This window comes from Schistocerca americana, chromosome 2, assembly GCF_021461395.2.
Source record: "Schistocerca americana isolate TAMUIC-IGC-003095 chromosome 2, iqSchAmer2.1, whole genome shotgun sequence".
In the NCBI taxonomy this organism is placed as follows: Eukaryota; Metazoa; Arthropoda; class Insecta; order Orthoptera; family Acrididae; genus Schistocerca; species Schistocerca americana.
The window spans coordinates 468,217,159-468,243,874 of record NC_060120.1 but is presented as its reverse complement, the minus strand read 5'-3'; the positions used below and the strand labels follow the sequence as shown (position 1 = coordinate 468,243,874).

Below are 26,716 nucleotides of genomic sequence, written 5' to 3'. Positions count from 1 at the left end.
CTGCTCCAGATTTCAATGCTGGGCGAGCAACTAGTGTCAGCCTGTGAACCAATCAACGAAACATCATCGATATGGGCTCTCGGATCCGAAGGCCCAGTCGTGTACCGTTGATGACTGCACGACACGAAGCCTTACGCCTCGCCTGGGCCCGTCAACACCGACATTGGACTGTTGATGACTGGAAACACGTTGCATGGTCAGACGTGCGGATGGGCGTGTACGGGTGTGGAAACCACCTCATGAATCCATGGAACCTGCATGTCAACAGGGGACTGTTCAAGCTGGTGGAGGCTCTGTGACGGTGTGGAGTGTGTTGAGTTGCAGTGATGTGGGACCCCGATACGTCTAAATACGACTCTGACAAGTGAGACGTACTTAAGCATCCTGTCTGATCCACTGCATCCATTCATGTCCGTTGTGCATTCCGACGGACTTGGGCAATTCCAGCAGGACAATGCGACACCCCACACGTCCAAAATTGCTACAGAGTGGCTCCAGGAACACTCTTCTGAGTTTAAACACTTCAGCTGATCACCAAATTTCTCACACATGAACATTATTGAGGATATCTGGGATGCCTTGCAACGTGCTGTTGAGAAGAGATCTCCACCCCGTCGTTCTCTTACGGATTTATGGCCAGTCCTGCAGGATTCGTGGAGTCCGTTCCCTCCAGCACTACTTCATCTACATCTACATACATACTCCGCAATCCACCATACGGTGCGTGGCGGAGGGTACCTCGTACCACAACTAGCATCTTCTCTCCCTGTTCCACTCCCAAACAGAACGAAGGAAAAAAGACTGCCTATATGCCTCTGTACGAGCCCTAATCTCTCTTATCTTTGTGTTCTTTCCGCGAAATGTAAGTTGGTGGCAGTAAAAATGTACTGCAGTCAGCTTCAAATTCTGGTTCTCTAAATTTCCTCAGTAGCGATTCATGAAAAGAACGCCTCCTTTCCTTCAGAGACTCCCACTCGAGTTCCTGAAGCATTTCCGTAACACTCGCGTAATGATCAAACCTACCAGTAACAAATCTAGCAGCCCGCCTCTGAATTGCTTCTATGTCCTCCCTCAATCCGACCTGATAGGGATCCCAAACCCTCGAGCAGTACTCAAGAATAGGTCGTATTAGTGTGTTATAAGCAGTCTCCTTTACAGATGAACCACATCTTCCCAAAATTCTACCAATGAACCGAAGACGACTATCCGCCTTCCCCACAACTGCCATTACATGCCTGTCCCTCTTCATATCACTCTGCAATGTTACGCCCAAATATTTAGTCGACGTGACTGTGTCAAGTGCTACACTACTAATGGAGTATTCAAACATTACAGGATTCTTTTTCCTATTCAGACATTAGTCGAGTCCATGCCACGTCGTGTTGCGGAACTTCTACGTGCTCCCGGGGGCCCTACACGATATTAGGCAGGTGTACGAGTTTCTTTGGCTCTTCAGTGTATAAGGACCTTCTTCCATGGTCATGAATGAAGCTGTTATTGATATATTTACCCATTTTGTCCTTAGATGGTGCAATGGGAATCGCCAGTGCCTTAAGCAGTTTTTATAATGAACGCAATAATTGTTTTTAGTTGTTATTCTTATGGGCGTTTCAGAAGCTTGAATACTATGGCCATATTTTGTGCACTTGATCGCCAAGACGTGACAACATAGCTGTGGACTGGATCTACATGAGTTTCAATCACGTGATTGTATCTGCTAGGTTATTTTTCTATATCTATTTGGCGCGAGCAGAGACGTACAGTATGGGCTGGCGCGTGGCAGGCTCGTTCCGCTGCCTGACAAGGAGGCGCCGCTGGCGTGCCCGCGCTGCTCGCGGCACTCGCCGCCCTGTTGGAACAGCTGTTCCCGCGCAGCTGTCTGCACCGGCGCTATTGTCTGAGCAGCGCCACAGCCGCGCTTGCGAAACGCGATGCGCAGTCCGCAGCTCTCAACCTGCGTAACGCCCATTATTCTGGCTGGCAGAAGTCTGCACGCATACTCAGGAAACGATTTCCACGGCCGCTGCTAGGCCTGTAAACAAATACCCACTCTCGTGTCAACAAGAGACAGCCACAGTCACGGCAGTACACGGCAATCAAAACTCGAGGACACGGGCCAAGCGCCGCTGGCTCGCAAAAGGATCACGTGCTTAAGTCCCACGTCGACCATAGACGTGCGTTTTAAATGTGTCGTTTGTGTGAGATCTGAACAATAACGAACACACTCGTGCCATAAGTAGCATTCGAATGTTTGCTATGTTCCCTAAAAACGTTGACTGTAGTTCGTAGAGTACATTATATTGGAACATAAGTTGTTAAAGGGTGACGGAATGGACGATCTCCGGGTCCTAATTAAAAATAATAGTAGGGAGGACAAATAAGAGAGTAGTGATTTACCACCAGAAGGACACTCTTATTCATTGGTCTGACGATGAGCTCGGTTGTGGTCGAAACCGGTCACCGCAATAAATTATTTGTGATCAAGACTGTTTTTGATAGTAAATATTTTTAAAAATAAGAATTTTTTTGCCTATCGAATTAAGAAAAGGATACGGTGGGAAGGAAATGGACGTTGTCAGGTGATGTAGCATAACGCATCAGCGAAATGCGAATTTCGCAGCGTTACCCGCAAGAACAAATAGCTCAAATGGCTCTGAGCACTATAGGACTTAACTTCTAAGGTCATCAGGTCATCAATCCCCTAGAACTTAGAACTACTTAAACCTAACTAACCTAAGGACATGACACACATCCATGCCCGAGGCAGGATTCGAACCTGCGACCGTAGCGGTCGTGCGGTTCCAGATTGTAGCGCCTAGAGCCGCTCGGCCACCCCGGTCGGCCGCAAGAACAGAATCATCGTCTAACAGTTAGAGACATAAGATCCAGCCAGAGTCTCCGCTACGACTTCAGGTCGTCTGGAAGTGAGTACACAAAATTCTCATTGTGAAGCAACATTTTCTGCTCTTCGCATTCTAACACTAAGACACTTTACTTGAAGACGCTAATGTAGACTTAATGTTACCTAGCGGCCCTCTCTCTGGTCTGCCTAATCTGGAGAGAAGTGTCTGTTGGCTTTAAACTTCCTTGCAACATGTAAACTCCTCCGTGTCCTCCTCGGTCATTGTCAAGTGTTTCTGTGTACGCCGTCAGTGACCAATGTTTCAAAGAGATCAAATGGAAATGGAAATGCAGTGGGGCGAGGGCCTCCCGTCGGGTAGACCTTTCGCCTCGTGCAAGTCTTTCGAGTTGACGCCACTTCGGCGACTTTCGTATCGATGGAGATGAATTTATGATGACAAGGACAACACAACACCCAGTCCCTGAGCGGAGAAAATCTCCGACCCTGCCGGGAATCGAACCCGGGCCGGTAGGTACGACATTCCGTCGCTCTGACCACTCAGCTACCAGGGGCGAACAAAGAGATCAAATCAAAGTATATGGTTCCAGCGACATTTTCAAGACTCAAACATATATGACGTTCACGTAAAGAATGAAGTCACGAATGAAAATTTGTACCACAGCCATGATTTGAACCCGGGTTTCCTGCTCTCTAGGCAGACGCACTAATCACTACGCCACCCTGGCTCAGTGGCTTTGCAGAATGGCACGGATTGCTCCAGCACGACTCCCTTTTCTATCCAAATTCCCATTCACGCCTCAGCCCAGAGTGGCGTAGTGGTTAGTGCATGTGCCTAGTGAGCAGGAGGCCCCAGTTCGAATCCCAGTCTTGGTATAAATTTCCATTTGTCGCTTCAGTGTGCATATGTGAATTTCTAAGAAATGTTTGAAAGTGAATGTGTGTATACAAATGGGGCGCCCTCATTGTGCTTATGAGTGCAGGTGTCATAGCTATAGCCGGCCGGAGTGACCGAGCGGTTCTAGGCGCTTTAGTCTGGCACTGCGCGACCGCTACGGTCGCAGGTTCGAATCTTGCCTCGGGCATGGATGTGTGTGATGTCGTTAGGTTAGTTAGGTTTAAGTAGTTCTAAGTCTAGGGGACTGATGGCCTCAGATGTTAAGTCCCATAGTCCTTACAGCCATTTGACCCATTTTTTGTCATAGCTATAAAATTAATGCCACTAACACCATTAGTACAGGTTGACACTAGTATGGGTGCATATCACAGACGTTTTCTTTAATTTTTTATAGGAAGTCACCCGTCCTGGCTTCACACTAAATATCTACGGCTGAATGACTTGTCTGCGTATCGGTTATAAATTTTATACACAAAGCTCTCTAATGGATCAGTCGGTCTATTAGTGAAAACCGCATCAAAATATCTACAGTATTCTCGAGATTGGGCTTTACGCACAGACAGAGAAATATGATGGGGGGACTTCATTATACGTATGGATAAGTAGTGATAGGTATGTACAGATTCTGGTCAAGCTTCACTGCTCTCTGAAGTTGCGGCGAATCTCCTGTAGCTGACCAGCTCGTAGTCCCAGTCATTGCCACAAGATGTCTCTCCAAACGCCAATTAAAATAGAAAGAAATGGCAATACACATACTGCACAGTGACGAAACGTCGGCATGTCATCTTGCAATGTTGTTTGTTTTTCACTGAACGCGACTGATTGTCACAATCGTCAGTGGAGAAGGTGCAGCTAGCTGTTAGGTAGACAGACCATGTCTCCTATGAACGCAGTGCTCTGTGGCGTACGACAGCCAGGATTTGAACCTGGGTTTCCTGCTCTCTAGACAGACGCACTAATCACTACGCTACCCTGGCACAGTGGCTTTGCAGAATGGCACGGACTGCCCCAGCACGACACCCTTTTCTATCCAAATTCCCATTCACGCCTCAGCCCAGAGTGGCGTAGTGGTTAGTGCATGTGCCTAGAGAGCAGGAGACCACAGTTCGAATCCCAGTGTTGGTATAAATTCCCATTTGTCGCTTCAGTCTGCATATGTGCATTTCAAAGAAATGTTTGAAAGCGAATGTGTATATACAAATGGGGTGCCGTCGTTGTGCAGCGTGTTATTCAGTGAATAGCATGCACGATTTCTATTTGCCACATCACTGACAGTTGCTATACTGAGCACCTGCAATGAGTGTTAAAAACATAGGGATATATTCCATCCACTGATGTGTGTCTGTTTCCTGTATGTCTTGTAGCTGTCGTGCAGTTGTCTTGTGGGTTTCCATTCACAATGCATTAGACAACCCATATTTTATTGCAGTGTGCAGATTTATTGTCATATTCCAAATAATGAGGCTGAAAATGTTACGATTACTATATAAAGGGTAAACACTTCTGGTGTTTCAGAAGACCACCGAGCAAAAACTGCAAGACATACAGAATGAGGGTACATGCAGTGGATAGAGCATCTCTGCAGTTTCGAGTTCAGTGAATAGCATGCACGATTTCTATTTGCCACATCATTGACTGCTATACTGAGCACCTGTAATGTGAGTTAAAAACATGGAGAGATGTTCCATCCACTGATGTGTGTCTGTTGCCTGTATGTCTTGTAGCTAGCGTGCAGTTGTCTTCTGGAAACGTGGAAGTATTTATGAATAACACTCCGTCAGTAACATCAGCAGGACTTGCAACAGTATAATCTGTCTGCTCTCTTGCCGATGTGGCTGAACACTGTCTAAGTTTAGCGTGATGAATCGTCCTAGACGCCAGAGACTGACGGTCGCTTTTCTCCGGCCCACAGCAGCATGCGGTCAGGGGAGGTGTTCGCCTGTTCGCCGGACGACGCGGCGGACTGCGACAGCGTCGGCGTCGACGTGGGCGGCGCCGTCTGGCCGGACGACGATGAGGAGCTGGAGCTGGACGTCGAGCTGGAGGTGGACGACGCCTCCATGGAGTCCGGCGGCAAGCGCGGCAAGATGCGCCAAGGTGAGACTCGCGCCACCACTCTGCCCAAGGACAACTGATCTGTTATTGTTATTTCGTTTGAACCCCAAAACAGCACCTACAAGCATCGGATAGCTCCTCCTTCTTCTGTCTTTCGAATAGTTGACAGCTCTCCACTTTGATCTATTAGAATCTAATTTCGTCATTTCAGAATAATCGGAAACTTCTGCTTTACATATACGAGAAGCTCGCCAGATCGTGAAGGCCCAAGAGATGTCTACATACTGGCTGGCCGCCGTGTTATCCTCCGCCTTGTGATGTCATGTGAATGCGGTGTGGAGGCGCCATGTTGTCAGCACTTCGCTCTCCCGGTCGTTTCGTAGACTTTCCAGACCGTAGGGCCGCTACTTCTCGGTCATGTAGCTCATCAGTTGACATCACGAGGCTGCGGATACCCCGTAGCTGTCCTTCGACCAAGAAAAGAATCCTTGGCAGTGCCAGGAATCGAACCCGGGTCCTCCGCATGGCAGCCATCTACGCTGACAACTCAGCTACGGAGGCGGACTGCATTACGTACAGCTTGCTTTCAAGACGTCAGTCGCGCTCTATCTCGGGTTATCTTCTCTTATAATGTTCCTTCCAGATGATTTTGGAGGAACTGGTTGTGTTGTATTAGGTGATCAATCCACTAGTGTCCACTTCGCTGTTGTTCTCCTAAACGACCTGTCTTCCCCAATTATTTGCAGAATTTCCTAGTTTACGATTTTATATGTTCACTTTGCCTCTAACAGGCGTCTCCAGCACCATAGCTCGAACGCTTCAAGAGATTTCGTCTCATTGCTACCTACTGTACATGTTCCACAGCCGTATCATCCTATCCTCCAAAAGCAGCTCGTACCACCTCTTTCTTCCCTTCAATTCTCACGTTTTTCTTTCATTGATAGACATTGCTTTCCTTCTTTAATTCCTTGCTTTATGCCTTCTTTGCTTTTATTGTTTTTTTAAGTCCTCTAATTTTAACACTCATGTCTTCTGGTTTCTTATAGCACGCGACTATTTCTACCTTTTATCGTTTAACTCCCATTTTGTACGTATCCATTAGTACTGTGTCCATAACTTGTAACACTCTTTGGAGATTTGTTTCATCTGGAGCTATCACCGCTATGACATCCGCAAATCTATTCTTTCTCCATTTATTCTGATACCTGTACAGCGTTATTTGCACTCGTGTGTTGCCATATTCTGTGCAGATGTTGAATAGAAATGGGGGCAGATTGCGTCCTTGTGCAACGCCCTTAGGTATTTTAATTTCTTTTTGTGTATTTCTTCCGTTTATCATCGCTGTTTGTTCTTTGCGTGGATCTCGTTGCCTGTCCAGAACTCCCTTCTGTCAGTTGTTTGCTCGTGAACAAATGAGTCTACCTTACGTCTGTAAGCAGTCTGAGCAGCTGCCGGTGGGTCAACAGACATTTCCGTCATACCCTTTTAGGTGTTATGTAATCGTTTGGTCTTTCGGTTATCACTTATGAGGTGGCCGAATTTATTGGCTAATTGTCAGTCATCCGTTCATGTCACATGACCGTAAAATTTCAGACATCTTTTCCTTTCAATGGAAATATCGCATGATGGAACATGGGTCAGCTGAGTTTTGATTAAATCAATCTTCGGTTCGAATAATTTCCTGAAAATCTGGAAGGGAGCGTTGGGGATAGGGGTGGGGGCGGGGGGCAGATCGTCTTCTAATGTGGAAATGCGTAAATTGTTCCTGTGATCTAACGTAAATTAATTATACCCTCCAAAATAATGAATTACAAATTCAATGGCTACTAAATGGAACATGAATCACAACTAATTTCTTATTTCGTTAAATTGTCTCGTAAAACATGTGGCAAGCAGTAACAATATGTAAGAAACCTTGGTACATAAACTTCCCAGAAAAGTTTGCTCAAAAACAGCCATTGATAACACCTTGATTCAGGATTATGGAGACAAACAGCTGTAATGATGACAGTTCATGTCTTCTCAGGTTGCAAAACATATAGGTATTCGGAAGAAACGAAAAACCGAAGCCATTGTACCGAATGTGTTCTCTACAACCAATATCGCCCTAAACAATCGAAGATTAAAAATTCTTCCTTTTGAACCTGAACCGTGACATCCGCAGTACGGTTTCACATAGTTTTTTTCTGAAATGTAAAGCCTGTCGTCTGCCACGAAAGCACATGGTGGAGCCTTTGTTCTCCAGGTAAGTATTCAGCTTGTGACAAGTTCACCTTCTTTAAATTAATTCACTTATGGTTCCGTTCTTCAAAGCACCTCCATCTGAAATTCTTCCTCGGCAACCAATATTTGGGTAAAAACTTTGTAGCAGCCATCAACGACAGCGATCAGCACAATCGTAATCGCCCGTTTGTAATTGTAAAATTTGCTCAGACTAACGACAGAGCACTGCAAGACTATATGCTTTCCATTAACAGCTCCCACACCATGGGGGAAGTAAATCACCTGTGAGAACACACATCCTTCTTCACGACAGTCGTTTTCAGTTACCGGCATCTGAAAGAAAGCAGTCTGATTTCATGTTTTGAAGATTTGACAATGAGAGGATTGTGTGGGAAGGGAAAATTTCTGGCCCTTCTACTACACCGTATCTTTCACAGAAAAAAATTAGGCGAATGGATGGGAAGCAAGATAACTACAGTGTCAGTTCCTAAGTGCTCAAGAAAATTTTGCAGAAGAAGGAAGACAAGGTATTGATGAATCCATACCCTGTGGTCAGTGTGCGGCATGCATGCGAAGGAAAATGCCAAAAATGCAGAGGGCAATGAAGAAACTAAAAGTGACCCACCTCTCGCTTCAAGCAAAATTAGACTTCTACAAGAGTACGGAATCGTCAACGAGTGGTTGTGTCAACGGCATCAACAATTAGTGTTGATTCCCCTGTTAAATTCGTAAGCAACAGATATACTGACGACACAGACCAAGAAGTAGTGCTTTTTGATGATGTATGTTCAGTTCTTGAAATAAAATGAATGAAAAATCGGTAAAATACGTATTTAACTATATTTTTGATTTAGTTACCTTTTCATAATCCTTCAAGACTTCCACTAGTGACAAACTCCAGGAATTATTTGAGATATAGCCTGCTTCAAAATGCGAAATAAATACGCAAGGCTCTGAAATAAATCTCCCGTAGCCAAAAAATGAAGAATAAATGCGTCTTTGGTTGACTGTAACTGCTTTCGTGAAAGTTCTAACTTTTTTTTTAAAACTAATTTGCTACCACATCTTCCAGAATGTCAAAATCGTCGGATGGAGGATCTCCAAGTGAAGTTACGGGCACCAGAGCCGTGTTTCATATTCCGCTCCCGTTGCAGGTTATTCCCATCAGTTCTTCTGTGATATATTTTCGTCCACCAACGACGACGACGCCTTTCTTTTCGTTTGCACGAACTTTCGAGTATTAATAGTGCAACACTACATATCAGTACTGTTTCCTTTCGCCATACATAATGGTGCCGGCGATGCCAATGGACTACGATAATTGTTTGTCGCCATTGTGGGAAGAGACTTTAACAAGAAATGAAAATGCAAATACTGTTGCGAAACACCGTAGAAAACACCTTTCCAACAGAAAGAGTGTCAGTGTTCACGCATCTTGGGACTGGCTTTACAGTTTCGTGAGCGTAGCTCGTCAGCTGTAAAGGTGGCCAAATGGTCATACCAGACACTGGACTCGCGATGGGAAGGACGGCGTCTCGAATCCTGCTCAGGTCATCCAGATGTAGGTCATCTGCGATTTCTTCCCTGAATAGTTGTAGGTGAATTCCAGGATGTTTCCTCTGAAATGACACTGTCGATTTACCGTACCATCCCTTTCCAATCTGAGCTTGTGATCCATCTCTAAAGGCCTCATCGTCGATGGGACGTTAAACTCCAATCTCCTTCCTTCATCCACAAACGTGCGCTCTGCTTCCTTGCGAATGGTCGAAAATGGATACAGTGAAAAAAATTTGTATAACTTGTGTAGCGATTACAGCATTCTGTCTCTGAAGTATCGCCAGCTACTATTATGTCCACACTTGAATGGCGTGCGAGTCACGTACCATCCATTTTCCATACATCTCATATGCGTCAACAGAAGATTGTTCCTTTCCAACAATAAAATGACTTAACGCCTCTGGTTTTTATGTTGGCATCGGAGGTAAAGTGGTGACTGAGAAATGGCTGTTTACTTTGTGTAGCACGCACTCGCCGATCTTGTGGCTAGTCACAAGAAGGGACGTACGCATGTTGGTGCTCACTGGCAAAGGTCCGAGAATTTATCACGCACACTCTGTACACACTCTAATCAGTTTCTGTGTCGGTCGGTCAGTGCTGCGGCACGGAAGAAAGCAGTTCGTTAGCAGCCGAGGAACGTCGGTGAAATGCCTTGTCCTTTACTTTTGTTGCAATGTAATTTAGTTTGTGCAGCCTCTGCAAGAGGAACTATTCTGTTCTTTAAACGAACCTTCCGCACATATATGGAACACAACCTTAATTATTAAATTGTAATAACACACTGCTGAAGAGAGTGAAAGAGACTAGTAATTACACACATCATGATATCATAACCGTAACAGATACTCTGCAAATGTTCTTGTTATCTTAAGAGCCGTTCTGTGTTTAATTATATTAATTTTATCGTCCCTGACGACTAGCTTTATGAGAATTACTCAAAATTCACTCATTTGCTAACGTTAAAAATTCGATATCATTTGTTTCTTTCACGATTTTATGGCCCTTTATTTTTACAGGTTTTTGATATTCCCTTAAGTGGTCATTCTTGTAAAACACTCGCCAGAGCGGTTCTTGAGTACTGTTCGCCAGTATGGAGTCTTGAAGACTTAAATAAAAGAAAATTCACGAGCAGGGTTAAAGTTCCAAGATCTTACATTCCACGGATGTAAATATATTGGTTTCTCTCACATGTATCTCATTGATATTCATCATGACAGGGATATTCAGTCGGGCTTACATAAACGCGCACCAATAGGGATTCTTCCCGCGGACTCCTGCGGAATGTAATTCAAAGGAGGTCAAACGATATCGATACATATCCGCTGCCTCGTGTTGTGGGCTTGTGTAGTACCGATTTAGGTGAGAGACTAATAACCATGCTGTTGAATCCCTCGGAATCCCCCATCATCATCTGATTTACATGCAGGAAAAGTCGGGTGAAATAGCGAATATAACCTTAAAACCTGTTGTTGGGGACTGGAAGGATCATATGACACAGAGTTCTTACAACTGTGTAACTTGAAGCAAACTATATTATTTTAATGTTATGTACTAAAATGCGTTGTTAGAAAAAAAAATTCAGATAAGATGACGAACAAGGTCAGCTAACATGACGAACTAAGGCAAAGATTTACTTAAACAAGAGGCTACAAGGGATAAGCAAATGAAAATGAGATAGATGGAGGAAAGTAAATAAACTCTTTATAATTTCAAAAGTAACCGCCATTGCTGCTAATACATTTACCTCCCTGTGAGACACGACGGTCAATGCCTTCATGGTAACACGTTTGCGGTTTCCTGCGTTACCATGATGATACCCATTTTGCACCCCTTCGTCCAAAGCAAATCAACGGCCCCAAATGTCTTTTTCAGGGCTCCAAAAATATGGAAATCTCATGGGAAGAGATCAAGACTATATGGAGGGTGTTACAGGGCACTTCAGAGATACTTCTGCAGCGTACAACTGCGTACGCTTTCCCGGTCAGAGTCAGTTGACATAAAAGTTTTCTGAGTATGGTCGCCGCGTCATAATGTAATAAAAAAACGGACTGTAATGGAGAACCCAACGTTGACAAATAGACACAGAGAAAGGGCACTGTAACCATGGTCGATACGCTGGTTTCTCCACTACAGTTTGTTACATTACGAAGCGGTACCGTAACTAGAAAACTTTTACGTCTTCTGCAGCGTAGTCGAAACAATCGTGGAAACGTGGGAGTGTTTTGAACGTTCTTCACGAATATCAAACTAAAATACTTACTGTTATACGTTATCCCTTGCGAAGTACGTCAAAAACTCACATACAGTGGGCTTCAACACTTTTGCTTACGAAAAAATATACAAATTGCGGGATGAAATGTTTGGTCCTGACGCATACGGCTAGTCGCTAAAGCTCCGTGATGAAGTAAACACTGTCCGTCCACCTAACGTCATGTTCGTGAATTATCAAATTCGTCATCTCATCCTCTTCGACGTCTTACATGACATTCCCCTACACGGATGTGGCTGTGAGAACGGAACAGTTGGCTCAGTAACTTGTTAATGATTTTCATCAGTTTGGGATAGTACTTATTAAGCGTATGAGTTTATATGCAACCTGTCTTTTCATAACATGGCTTAAAAGTTGCAAACTGAAGTGCAAATTTTTCCGCAGATTCGTGGGACAGCTCCGGATCGGAAGGGGGCCCCTCGTCCCGCAAGCAGACACCTCGGCCCCGTCGCAAGGGCAGCCTCGGCAGCAGCGGAGGCGGCGGGGGCGGCGGTGGTGGTGGCGGCGGCGGCGGCGGCGGAGGCGGCGCAGGTGGCGGCCGGCGGCGCAAGTCGGGCATTTCCGCCAGGGAACGTAACCTGCGCAGGCTCGAAAGCAACGAGCGAGAGCGCATGCGCATGCACTCGCTCAACGATGCATTCGAGGTGAGTGGCTGAGCGACGTGGCTTGTAGGCAAAAGACTTAACTGCCATGAGGCAATGAGTGAGTAAGAATACATGTTCTTAATCGAGTTGCAATTCGCTTCCCGCACAAGGAATGACTTGCTTATCAACCAGGTCCGTTCTAATTGATCACAGTGACGTCACAAAAGTGAAGTAGCGTTGAATCTGGGTTCGATGGGAGAGGGTGTGTAGACAGTTACGCGACGAGGCATTTCATAAAACGTCTTCAGAATATTGTCCTGAAAACCGCTCTACCATTTGGCATGTGGCAGTATACTGCCATGGCGTTCCAACCACATGTGGCCATAATGAAATCCTTTAATTCCGCAGTAGAGAATGCGCTATTATGAAACTTCATGGCAGATTAAAATTGTTTTTCGACCAAGCCCACTGCTTGTTTTTGACGTTTTATTTACCTTTGAGTTCATCTTTCCAACTTACAGAGCCGCCTTTGCGCAAGTTATTAAATAAATTAAAATGCAAATATCATTGACATTAACTATAACATTTAAATAAGTACAATGGTCAAAAAGTCCGGTAATCAAAATAAAAGCACACACACACACAAACTGACCACTTTTCACACCGTTTTAATTTGGCAGTGAGCTCCAGAGGCAGCTGGTCAGAGACGTGATGGAGAATATAACTTCAGTCGGAAATATTTTGCCAGATAGGGAAGGGTAGATTGGTTGGCTGATTTAACCAGGGATACAAAACGACGGTCTCCTGGTCCCTTGCTGCCCACATCTAAATTCATTCTATTGTGCGCTATCTCCCGGCCAGTAGGTAGTAGAGCAGTACGAGACCCTTCACTAGGTTTTTTCTTAGACACAGTCTCTTCAGGGATTAATGACCCAAATATTTTGTGCCTTTTGCGCATCCAGTCCTTCACACTGGAAGATTAAATGTGACGCAGTTTCGTCTCCCGCACCACATAGTCGGCGTTTAGGGGCTTCTTTTTCTATACCCATTGTGTGCATGCTTTTCCTGAAGTTTCCATGGTAAGTCATTAGATCTATCATAACTTTAATCTGTCTTTTCTATTCAGGCCCAAGCTTCTTACGTTTTGGTTTTCTGTTTCCAATTTACTACATACTACCTCGTGATCCAGCCACGTAGTTCGGATTTACCATCGGCTTAGTGACTGTTAAGACAGGTTCCGGTCCAATAAATGGAGTCATCGCCCATGCAGTGGCCACCCTGCGTAAATGATGATGCAAGTAAACATCGGGCTGTTCACGACTGTCCTGTATTAAAGTGTAAATTTCTCTGTACTCTCTCATAGACTGACCACATACGACATGGTTGATGACGATTCGTCAGCCAATGAAAACGTTCAGCTCTGAGACTCCATTTATTATATTCAAAATAGTATCCTTTTTGTTGCCACTAGATTCATACTTCCCCTTTTCTCCTGTCTTCATTAACAACACACACACACATACACACACACACACACACACACACACACACACACACACACACACACGAATCTTCCTGACAAATTAAAATTGTGTGCCGGCTTGACACATACCCCTAATCATGCCCATCAGTGAGAATTTTCTTATCAACTGAGTTATCCGGACACGATGAACTGCTTGGTTCGCGTCCCGGCCCGACACACAGTTTTAATCAGTCAGTAAGTTTCAAAAGAGCGCACATTCCGCTGTAGAGGGAAAGATTCCTTCTGGAACTTAATCTGGGTAACCGAAACTAAAATATAACATTCAAATTTAGCAGACGACAAGCTTCTATTCAGTGTTGTTGTTGTTGTTGAGGTCTTCAATCCGAAGACTGGTTTGCTGCAGCCCTCTCTGCTATTCAGTCCTGTGCAAAGTTATTCGTCTCTGGAAACTACTGCAACCTTCCTTCTGTATCTCTTTACTGTATTCAGTTCTTGGTCTCCCTGTACGATTTTCCCCCCACACTTCCCTCCAATACTTAACTGGTGGTACCTTTGTAATCTTACCGTCCCACACATCACTATTAAAATTCTCTGCTTTTGCACAAATTTTGAAAGCTTCGAGAGGGGTAATATATACAAAAGAATAACTTTTTAGTTATCTTCATAATCTCGTTGTTGTTGTTGTTGGCTCAAAGTCTTATCTAGGGGTACATTCTTGCAGCTGAAATTTCGATTTTGTAGGTTCTTGATGACTAAATAACTGATGAAGATGTGCCCCTGTATTATTCTTGAATTTTTATTCCAAAGGGTTTACAAAGCAAAAAAATTTACAAACTTTCTTTACCAAAGAAGATTCTTCACCAAATTATATCATTATTTTATAAATCAGAAATAAATTTAATAATTAGAGTTAGATTGTACAATTAATAATATGAATATCAAGTATACCAGAAATCTCGTAATTTCAAATATTTTTAAAAGAAGAGTAATTTTAACTGTTAGTACATATCGATTGTAACACATTAATTTCGTTTTCATACATTTTAGCCTGAAATATAATACAAGGTATACAAATTCATATGAATTCTTTTCATCTACATCCATACTCCGCAAGCCACCTATCCACTTTTAATGAAACACCTGAGATAATTTTAACCTATGCAACAATCGATAGTATGCATGGTGTCGGTTATCTCTATAAAAAAAGATAATGTTAGAAGAGGATGTTTCATTATACCTTGATGTCCCAGAATGTGCCCTACCAACTGATCCCTTGTTTTAGTCAAGTTGTGCTACAAATTTCTTTTCTCCACAATTCTGTTCAGTATTTCCTCTTTTAGTTACGCGAGCCTTCAGCATTCCTCTGTAGCTCCAGATTTGAAAAGCTTCTATTCTCTTATTGTCTAAACTGTTTATCGTCCATGTACCACTTTCATATAAGGATAAACTCCAAGCAAGTCCTGCTCCTCCTGCCACCGAAGTTCACTAATTCCCACTACATCTAACGTCAACCTATCCACTTTTATTTTTCAATTTTCTAATCTGCCTACCCGATTAAGTTTTCTAACATTCCATGCTCTGATCCGTGGAACGCCAGTTATGTTTCTCCAGATGACGACATCCTCCTGAGTTGTCCACGCCCGGAGATACGAATGGGGGACTAATTTATCTCCGGAATACTTTGCCCAAGAGGATGCCATCATCATTTAACAATACCGTACAGCTCTATGCCCATGGGAAAAATTATGGCTGTAGTTTCCCCTTGCTTTCAACCGTTCGCAGTACCAACACGGGAAGGCTATTTTGTGTGATGTTACAAGACCAGATCAGTCAATCACCCAGTATGTTGCCCCTGCGACTATTGAAAAGACTGCTGTACCTCTTCAGGAACCACACGTTTGTCTGGCCTCTCAACAGATAACCACTCCGTTGTGGTTGCACCTGCGGTGCGTCTATCTGTATCGTTGAGGCAGGCAGGCAACTTCACCAACGGGAATATATACTGTTCTTAGTCAGTACAAACAAGACCTTTTTTTTTTTGTAATTCGGGAGACTGAATCCAAAGGATACTTTCCACCCAACAACTGAGTATGACGTTTACCACTGTATTCACTTCTAATGTTATCGACAACGGGCGGAAGCGTAGTTGCGATAGATACGAAATGTGTGCAGTCGGTGGTCTACTGCATTTACCGAATGGAGAAACGTATGACCCTGATTTAAACTCGCCTCTGTACACCAGTATACAATCCATCGTTGTACTTCCTGCGTCGACCAAGTTCGCTATTGTCTTCAACACGTTTTAGCATTAACGCCTCAGCTTCCGCAACGCTGCTGCATTTATGGTAATAGTGCTGTAACTGAGCGAGTTGGCGCTGTGGTTAGTACATTGGACTCGTATTCGGGAGGACGACGGTTCAAACCCGCGACCGGCCATCCAGATGTAGGTCTCCCGTGATATTACATAAAGCGTTTCAAGCAAATGCAGCAATGGTTGCTTTGAAATGACGCGATCGATTACCTACCCCACACCTCCCTAATGCGAGTTTGTGTTCTGTCTCTAATTACCCCGGGCCGGCCGGGGTGGCCGCGCGGTTCTAGGCGCTACAGTCTGGAACCGCGTGACCGTTACGGTCGCAGGTTCGAATCCTGCCTCGGGCATGGATGTGTGTGACGTCCTTAGGTTAGTTAGGTGTAAGTAGTTCTAAGTTCTAGGGGACTGATGACCTCAAATGTTAAGTCCCATACATAGTGCTCAGAGCCATTTGAACCATTTAATTACCCCGTTGTCGACGGGACATTAAACACTAATCTCCGCGTCCTCTTACGAAAAATATCTGATTATAATTAACTTTTTCTTTAATTTTCATTTTAGTATATGATTCTTCTTTAAATATTGTTGAGTTTGCTAATTAATCTAATAGTGTTGTGATACCACTGCTTTTTGCGGCTACTTTGGAAACTAATCCTGTAACACTGTTTTCAGCAATTACGGGAAGTCATACCACACGTAAAGATGGAGAGAAAATTATCGAAGATCGAAACGCTGACCTTAGCCAAAAACTACATAATGGCGTTAACTAACGTCATCTGCGAGATGCGGGGCGAGGAGAAACCTTACACGTAAGTAGAATCAAACTCAAACCCAGTAAATCACCATGTGCCAGCATTAGATGACAAAGTTACGGCCAAATACCTACTCTAATATTTAGAATGAAAAGTATTTATTGGACTTCTGCAATATTAGGAACTTGACGACAAGTGTTGCTTTCTATAACCATTGTTCTAATAAAACTGAATTTTACACGAAATTCAGTCTCTTCCACTAGACAAAATGCCTGTGGCGGATCTCAAAGATCGGCCACTCCCTGTTCCTTCTCTAGATCTTCTTCCCCCTAAGTATCTACCTTATGAATGCATCGATAAAGTTTGATCATTCTAAAGTTAATTTAACTTATTGTTGTATTTTTAAAACAACAATATATGATCAGCGAACCTGCACGTAGTTTAACTATTACTGGTTAAATTTATTTACTAATAGCTCAGTAATCTCTATCTACTTATTACAAACTCAATTGAAGAAACTAATTATTCTAGATATATAGATCTATCTAGCGAGCAGTTCAAAGCTAGTATCATCAGCAAACATTACGAAGTTCTAAAAGCACTAACATGCTCCTTACCCTCTGCATCTCCCAGCTGAATGCGTCTTTCACTGCACCGTGCACGCTACGTGTGGGCGTTAATTGTCGTGCAATATATCGACAATGCTTCCTTCATGTTTACGTGCAGTCTTACTCAAAGGCATTAATAGTTCCCCGAATCATATAAATTGTCTGTGGCCTCTCTACCACCATTTTGGGGAATCCCAGTCTTTGAGCGCAGAACTTGCTCGTACCTACAGGTTTATGCCGTTATCATCGCCTGCCATACTGTAGTTCGTCAACAGTTTCCGGTCGATCTGTACGTTATCAAGGTTCATTTACATATCTCTGATTATGTCATTAGCTGCAACTGTAAATGAAGCAGAGAAGTATCAGACTGACACAATACAATTAACCAGATGATCCCCACATCTTCTTCTCCTTCTTAACTTTCGGGAGACCATATGTATGCTCTCTCTGCATTCCTTTACCGATCATTTCTGTTCCTTGCTTTCGTGGCCCATTCTGCTAAGCCCATCGCGTCCGTATCCTTGTTGATACCATCCTTTCATCTTGTCCGTGCCCGTCTTCGGCACTTTCTGTCCTCCACGGATCCTAAGAATGCTACACACGGTGGTCTTTCCTCTTCCATCCTTTGCCTTAATATCTTTCCCTTGAAGACTAGCGGTTTTTGTTCGTCTGCTTTCCTTGATGTAGATGTTTCAGACCCATACCGAACTACTAGGAGAATTACAATCTGATGTGGTGGGTTTTTAAAACTTTTCAAAACGTCGCTTCTGCATAGCACATCCTGTAAACCAAAACATGCCCTATTTGCCGCTGTGATCATTGCCTTAATCTAAGTTTCCATTCTATTCTGTTCGCCAAAGGTGCTTCCCAAATATTTAAATATGTCTCCTCTTTTAAAAGATAATTCATCAGCTCTCAATGATCCCCACATAGCCAGAATTATTGCTTCCTTCACATAATTTAAGAATTGTGCAACAGTCTCTCGTTGTTTTGTTCCTTCGAATAGTAATAAAAATTCGTGGCAAGTTTCTTATGTTAAAATTGTGAAGGCACATTTACTGTGTATGTTCTGCAAGAAATTGATAAGTATTTTACTATCCATCAAGTGTCATTTTCTCTCTGCTTGCAAAACAGATATCTGTACTCCTTCAAATTGTGTATCTTTCTGAACATGTGACTACAACATACTCTTGAGAAAAGTAGTTTTAAATATTTGGAGTACATGTATCTAGACAGTGAGTGGCAATATATACTCTGGTAGACAATGTATCATTTTATACACTATATGTAAATATATAGGTATATATTTAGAGTGAGATGAAGGTACCATAGCAAGTGTTAGTATAAGTTTATTCTGAAGAATTACTTTGATAGTACATTTTTCATTTTTATCATCGTTAATGGCATGTACAACGTTCGTCTAAAAGTTTACGGGACTAATTGTACTCCTGGCGCATAAGCGACGTCAGCGCAGTAACTATGAAGACAGCTTGCACTAACAACTGTAAACAACAGTTGTGTGAAGTTTTAAACAGTTCCGACGGATGGCAGAGCAATAGTGAACCATCAAAATGGAGTCTACAGAAGACACTCGTTACAAGCAACGTGCTGTAACTGAACTCACAGGTACGGAGACTTTCTATTATCAATACCACAAAGTGCAGTATGAGTCTCTGATAGGTCGTCAAGACTAAAGAAGTTGCGATAGCACCGTGAGCGTAAAAAAAAAAAAGACGATGAACATTGTCTTCACCTGCGATTTGTCAGTCGCAACATGCTCAGTTTTGGTAAACCATCAGAAGTCCGTTCTGCACTTTGTCGTATTGATAACACCAAGTCTCGTCACCTGTGAATACAATTGCAGCACGTTGCTTGCAACGTGTGTCTTCCGTAGACAACATTTTGATGGTTCACTACGGCAATGCCGCGTGTCGGAATTGTTTGAAACTTGGCACATCTATTATTTAAAGTTGTTAGTTCATGCTGGAACAATAGTTACTGGACAGACTTCGTTGATATATCAGAAATAAAATCACTCTCGGAACACTTTGGACAGCCGCTGCTTGAGCCAACTCCCCCACTTTATTCAAGAGGTGTCTGCATTTTTTGTGACAGTTGGTTGTATGAATTACACATGTTTATTTGGAAACGACACAGCAAACCTGCCACCGTTGATTGATCTAGTTCTGAAACAGATCAGTATTCCGTCCCCAAAAATTAGAACATCTGCTATTATAAATTCATGTTGGCATAGAATCATGATTTTACGCTGTAGTGACGTTTTGTGCCGGTCCATCCCCCCCCCCCCCCCGCCCCCCCCCCCCCCCCCCCCGCCGTCCCCTATGGTGTAGTTAAGCAGAAAATCGAACTATGAGAATCTTTTTCCAGCACGTTCAGACAGCTGCTGTCAACATCCATGTCCTCATACACATCTACATAAATTCTTTACAAGTCGCTATACAGTGCGCATGGAGGATTGCACAGATGTCATCGATTTTCCGTTATATTCCATTTGCGTAGTGATGGAGGAAAAATGATTGTCTATATGTGTCTGTACACGCCCTAATCTTTTTATATTATTTCCATTATACACTACACCAGATATACAGTACAACAGTGGTAGTATAATGGTCGTGCAATCTTCTTCGAATATAGATTCTCTAAATTTTTCCAGCAGGTCTTCACTGAACTGTCTTCCAAGGATTCCCATTGGAGTTCTTTAAGCATTTCTGTTACTCTTACATATAAATTATGCTTTATTGTATAGATTAGAAAAAATTTGTCTATTGCAACTAAATGTTTTAATTATGTGTATCAAACATCTTTCGCCTAAACACATTTTGACAATAGATACGTAGTAATTCTTAGCAGCTCACTGAAACCTAACTATTTCTATTTATAACTACATAGTTGTTTTTTTTTCACTTACATTCATTTTATATTTTTCTCTTGCGTCTATGACTTATTGCGAGTACTAGATGTAGATAATACGAGATTCTTTCTATTGCAATGTCACTGTTCAAAATTTCTCTGTACATAACCTGCACTGCAGCACACTGCACATATTCTTGCTCATTTACTTTAGGGCTGACTAAGGAATCTGGGAGCTGTAGAGGATGAGAGTAGAGTGGGGTGTTGGAGTGGCTATGGGGAGAGAGTCTGGGGCGCCGTGTGTGAGTGTGTGTGTGTGTGTGTGTGTGTGTCTGTGTGTCTGTGTGTGTATGAGTTCCACATTCTTATGGTAAATTGTGAATAAGTTGAATACTCTTCTTCTACACTCCTGGAAATTGAAATAAGAACACCGTGAATTCATTGTCCCAGGAAGAGGAAACTTTATTGACACATTCCTGGGGTCAGATACATCACATGATCACACTGACAGAACCACAGGCACATAGACACAGGCAACAGAGCATGCACAATGTCGGCACTAGTACAGTGTATATCCACTTTTCGCAGCAATGCAGGCTGCTATTCTCCCATGGAGACGATCGTAGAGATGCTGGATGTAGTCCTGTGGAACGGCTTGCCATGTCATTGCCACCTGGCGCCTCAGTTGGACCAGCGTTCGTTCTGGACGTGCAGACCGCGTGAGACGACGCTTCATCCAGTCCCAAACATGCTCAATGGGGGACAGATCCGGAGATCTTGCTGGCCAAGGTAGTTGACTTACACCTTCTAGAGCACGTTGGGTGGCACGGGATACATGCGGACGTGCATTGTCCTGTTGGAACAGCAAGTTCCCTTGCCGGTCTAGGAATGGTAGAACGATGGGTTCGATGACGGTTTGGATGTACCGTGCACTATTCAGTGTCCCCTCGACGATCACCAGCGGTGTACGGCCAGTGTAGGAGATCGCTCCCCACACCATGATGCCGGGTGTTGGCCCTGTGTGCCTCGGTCGTATGCAGTCCTGATTGTGGCGCTCACCTGCACGGCGCCAAACACGCATACGACCATCATTGGCACCAAGGCAGAAGCGACTCTCATCGCTGAAGACGACACGTCTCCATTCGTCCCTCCATTCACGCCTGTCGCGACACCACTGGAGGCGGGCTGCACGATGTTGGGGCGTGAGCGGAAGACGGCCTAACGGTGTGCGGGACCGTAGCCCAGCTTCATGGAGACGGTTGCGAATGGTCCTCGCCGATACCCCAGGAGCAACAGTGTCCCTAATTTGCTGGGAAGTGGCGGTGCGCTCCCCTACGGCACTGCGTAGGATCCTACGGTCTTGGCGTGCATCCGTGCGTCGCTGCGGTCCGGTCCCAGGTCGACGGGCACGTGCACCTTCCGCCGACCACTGGCGACAACATCGATGTACTGTGGAGACCTCACGCCCCACGTGTTGAGCAATTCGGCGGTACGTCCACCCGGCCTCCCGCATGCCCACTATACGCCCTCGCTCAAAGTCCGTCAACTGCACATACGGTTCACGTCCACGCTGTCGCGGCATGCTACCTGTGTTAAAGACTGCGATGGAGCTCCGTATGCCACGGCAAACCAGCTGACACTGACGGCGGCGGTGCACAAATGCTGCGCAGCTAGCGCCATTCGACGGCCAACACCGCGGTTCCTGGTGTGTCCGCTGTGCCGTGCGTGTGATCATTGCTTGTACAGCCCTCTCGCAGTGTCCGGAGCAAGTATGGTGGGTCTGACACACCGGTGTCAATGTGTTCTTTTTTCCATTTCCAGGAGTGTATTATCGCTCTTTTGGTCAGTCAAAGTATTTTCATTTTTATTTATTGCCTTTTGTATGAAATATTCTTCCTGTAGAGCAGCCCCTTTGTTTTACTGTTATGGCAAGACTACCACGTCTATTTTTATCCCGTTGTAGCGCTGGTGGTTTTCTTTTATTAGATTTTCTTAATATATGAAGTGAGTCCATTCACTTTTCAACAACCTTGTACGTTATTTGTACCCGATATTAAAAGTTCTTACAATCATCCCAATGTATTTAGAGTTGCAGCTATTACATGTTAGTTCACATATTCCTGAAAATTTTTATTTATCTCCCTGTTCTGTCACAGTTCCTAATTTCTCTTGTGTTGTTCTATTTGTCTTGAAAATCATGTTAATTTTGAGTTTTTGAAGATGTTACTAATCTTGTGTATAAGTTGGTTGTAGTGTGTTATCTTGATGTGCTATTTTATGTTTGTGTTGAGGGATGTGCTTTCTGATGTGAGTGTGCATTATGTGTTTGTGTATCTGGATTGTTTGTAATTATGTGACATGGTTTCTGCTCACCTCATATCCAAACGATTGTCTTTACCATAGGTATGGTAGGTGGTTTCGACAATGAATACAATTTTATTGAAAAAGTCATCTTCATTCTGCATTTCGTTAACCATATCTAAACAAAACTCAGCTCGTTTTTCTTCTTTCTTTTTTATTTGTCAGTTTATCTTTAAGCTTTCAACAGTTCCAGTTTTTAGAGTTTGATACCAGGCGTTTCTGTAATACCTTGCACACTTTAACGTTAGGCATATTTAATTCTAAGGTGGCTCGTCTTGTTGATTTACACGAACTACGAATGTAAGACTGCCGAACTTGTCCAACTGCTGCGTCAGAGCCTGCTGGCAGATCCTAATCCGGCTCTGAATTGTCTCTCAACTGTGGGAGCGGATTTGGATTCATGAAATCATACACAACACTGCGCACACTCTGCACCGTTCGTTATATGACTCCGTAATGACTCTCGGAGTAACTCATTTGCTCATGCCACCTAGCGGGAACGTCGGGAACTAAGCGCGTTAGATTTGGATTGAAGATGTACCGCATTTTGCTGTATCAGACATCTCTGTAAGTTATTTACTCTTTTCACGATTAAAGTTTACATTTGTGTAATTAATTTGTAAGGGAGCTATATTGTGATTTAGTGAAAAAAATACACTACTGGCCATTGAAATTGCTACACCAAGAAGAAATGCAGATGATAAACGGGTATTCATTGGACAAATATATTATACTAGAACTGACATGTGATTACATTTTCACGCGATTTGAGTGCATAGATCCTGAGAAATCAGTACCCAGAATAACCACCTCTGGCCGTAATAACGGCCTTGATACGCCTGGGCATTGAGTCAAACAGAGCTTGGATGGCGTGTACAGGCACAGCTGCCCATGCAGCTTCAACACGATACCCCAGTTCATCAAGAGTAGTGACTGGCGTATTGTGACGAGCCAGTTGCTCGGCCACCATTGACCACACGTTTTCAATTGTGATCTGGAGAATGTGCTGGCCAGGGCAGCAGTCGAACATTTTCTGTATCCAGAAAGGCCCGTACAGGACCTGCAACATGCGGTGGTGCATTATCCTGCTGAAATGTAGGGTTTCGCAGGGATCGAATGAAGCGTAGAGCCACGGGTCGTAACACATCTGAAATGTAACGTCCACTGTTCAAAGTGCCGTCAATGCGAACAAGAGGTGACAGAGACGTGTAACCAATGGCACCCCATACCATCACGCCGGGTGATACGCCAGTATGGCGATGACGAATACACGCTTCCAATGTGCGTTCTCTGCGATGTCGCCAAACACGGATGCGATCATCATGATGCTGTAAACAGAACCTGGATTCATCCGAAAAAATGACGTTTTGCCATTCGTGCACCCAGGTTCGTCGTTGAGTACACAGTCGCAGGCGCTCCTGCGATTGATGCGGCGTCAAGGGTAACCACAGCCATGGTCTCCGAGCTGATAGTCCATGCTGCTGCAAACGTTGTCGAACTGTTCATGCAGATGGTTGTTGTCTTGCAAACGGCCTCATCTGCTGACTCCGGGCTCGAGACGTGGCTGCACGATCCGTTACGGTCATGCGGATAAGATGTCTGTCAACTCGACTGCTAGTGATACGAGGCCGTTGGAATCCAGCACGGCGTTCCGTATTACCCTCCTGAACCCACCGATTCCATATTCTGCTAACAGTCATTGGATCTCGACCAACGCGAGCAGCAATGTCGCGAAACGATAAACCGCAATCGCGGTAGGCTACAATCCGAGCTTTATCAAAGTCGGAAACGTGATGGTACGCATTTCTCCTCCTTACACGAGGCATCACAACAACGTTTCACCAGGCAACGCAGGTCAACTGCTGTTTGTGTGTGAGAGATCGGTTGGAAACTTTCCTCATGTCAGCACGTTGTAGGTGTCACCACCGGCGCCAAACTTGTGTGAATGCTCTGAGAAGCTAATCATTTGCATATCACCGCATCTTCTTCCTGTTGGTTAAATTTCGCGTCTGTAGCACGTCATCTTCGTGGTGTAGCAATTTTAATGGCCAGTAGTGTACTAGTTAGTATGCTGTAATTCGAGAAGCTTATACTTTGACAATTGCTTCTGCTTCCAGGTTCTTCGACGTCGAATGTGCCTCAAACGAGAGCACCAACGGCAACAACAGCGCCGGAGAGCCGGAAGACATGGAGCCCAACAACAACTCGCTCTACCAGGAGAACCTGGAGCCCGTGTCCGCGCTCTGACGCCGCCGGCCGCGCACCGCCCCTCCACGCAGTCCATAGTTACCGGCACGCTGGCCCAGCCGCCTGCCACCGCCGCACGCACCTGCCAGTGTTGGCCCGCGACCCAAGTGCCTTACTGTTAACGTGCTCATACTCAACATTCCAGCTCCAAGACTGTGGTTCACAGCAGTGCAAACATAACTAGAAGTCAGTCGTTTAAGTGGATTTTTTTTAAGTGCTTGCATTGTGAACCGTAAACTTCTCTTCTAGAAGCAGCTGAGTGCGCGAGTGTTAAACTGTGGTGTTCTGTGTTTCGGTAGCAACGAACCTTTTCGAAGCATCAGCAGCACCAGAGGGAGTTGTGTGAATTTTCGCACTCTTTACGGAGACCTGTATCGAGGAAAATGTGCTCACAGAAACTATGCTAGAAATAAGAATAGTCTTTAGTTATTATAAGAGTGTTTAATGTTCTTTACCTACATTGGGTACATGAATATTTTTATATACGTGATACTTAATACTTGGTACATTATATTAATGACTTTGTATTAGCTCTTCTCAGCAACTCCAACATCAATTGAGTAGCTATTGTGCAATCGTGTAAGATCTACAGGGTGCGATTTGAAGGTGATGAATGAAATACTTATTACTATTCCGCTCACAAGTTAGCGGTGGAATATTGTATAAAGCAGATAAACTCGTAATTTAATATAATCCTGCCATGAGAAATGTATAGATCATAGTGTATGTGTCCTTCTGTGTAAGAGATCATAGTATGCTAACCTACAAAATGTGTTATAGAAACAAGGGGAAGTCATTAACGCCCTGCTACTTGATCTGCAGATCAGTACTTTCACTTTTCAGAAATGACAAAGTGTGCAAAAAATCAAGTTACCGCAAATACTGATGCAAAATATGTCGTCAGAAAGGGACTGTACCTTCTTCGATCACACGTAAAATCCATCCATATGTGGTGCCAAACCAAACGTGATTTTTTCTCATTAAAACTGAATTCATACAGATATCATGCATTGTTTATTTAGTAGTATGTGCACTTACCTAAGCTACATGAGTTCTCAGATATTATTCTGATGTTACCTATAATAAGCTTCATCTATTTTTCTGGACACAGACCACCGACGCAGAGGTTTGAAATCCACAGAAACAGATCCATTTATTAACACTTCAAATTTACGATCTGCATGTAGCTTTTCTGCAACTTTCGAGTCGGAGCCGAGTCTCACAGGCATCGCGTTAAATTTATTATTTCTTTGCTACTAATTCTATTCGAACCCAATTTTGCAGGCACTGCCCACATATACTACTGAATGTACCTGCAAAAGCCTGCCATTGACGACACTCGGGCCACTCTCGAAATTGTTAAGACTCGAATCCACCATAAGCTATTACCATATACGACACAGTTCCTCTCATCTGTTCACACAATTTTATTTCGAATTACTCAGTACAAAACCAAGTCGGCATATAAGTTTAGACACTTCGCAGTCCTTCACCACATATCTTTACATCCAAGTCACCAACCTATGTAAATAGAATCCGTGCATTATTTCTTTGTCCCTTTCACAGGGGCGAAACGTGGAACAGAAGAAGCAAGTTCAATCAAAAGCGTGCTTGTGGAATATAGACTGTTTTTG

At 43.9% G+C, this 26,716-nt stretch overlaps 1 protein-coding gene across 2 annotated transcripts in view; it reads left to right on the top strand.

Annotated features, from left to right (window-relative positions):
• The window catches only part of LOC124588692 (protein dimmed-like), a 280,605-nt gene extending 254,522 nt beyond the window's left edge, over positions 1-26,083 (top strand). Inside the window, exons 2-5 of one of the 2 annotated variants that reach the window (XM_047131485.1) lie at positions 5,674-5,855; positions 12,247-12,506; positions 16,916-17,052; positions 24,953-26,083. In XM_047131485.1, coding sequence (XP_046987441.1) covers positions 5,675-5,855; positions 12,247-12,506; positions 16,916-17,052; positions 24,953-25,082 — 708 coding nt within the window. In that variant the 5' untranslated portion in view covers position 5,674 and the 3' untranslated portion in view covers positions 25,083-26,083. Of the gene's footprint in view, positions 1-5,670; positions 5,856-12,246; positions 12,507-16,915; positions 17,053-24,952 lie in introns of both variants that reach the window. The other variant, XM_047131479.1, reaches the window with a different exon arrangement.
• The last annotated feature ends 633 nt before the right edge of the window (positions 26,084-26,716 follow it).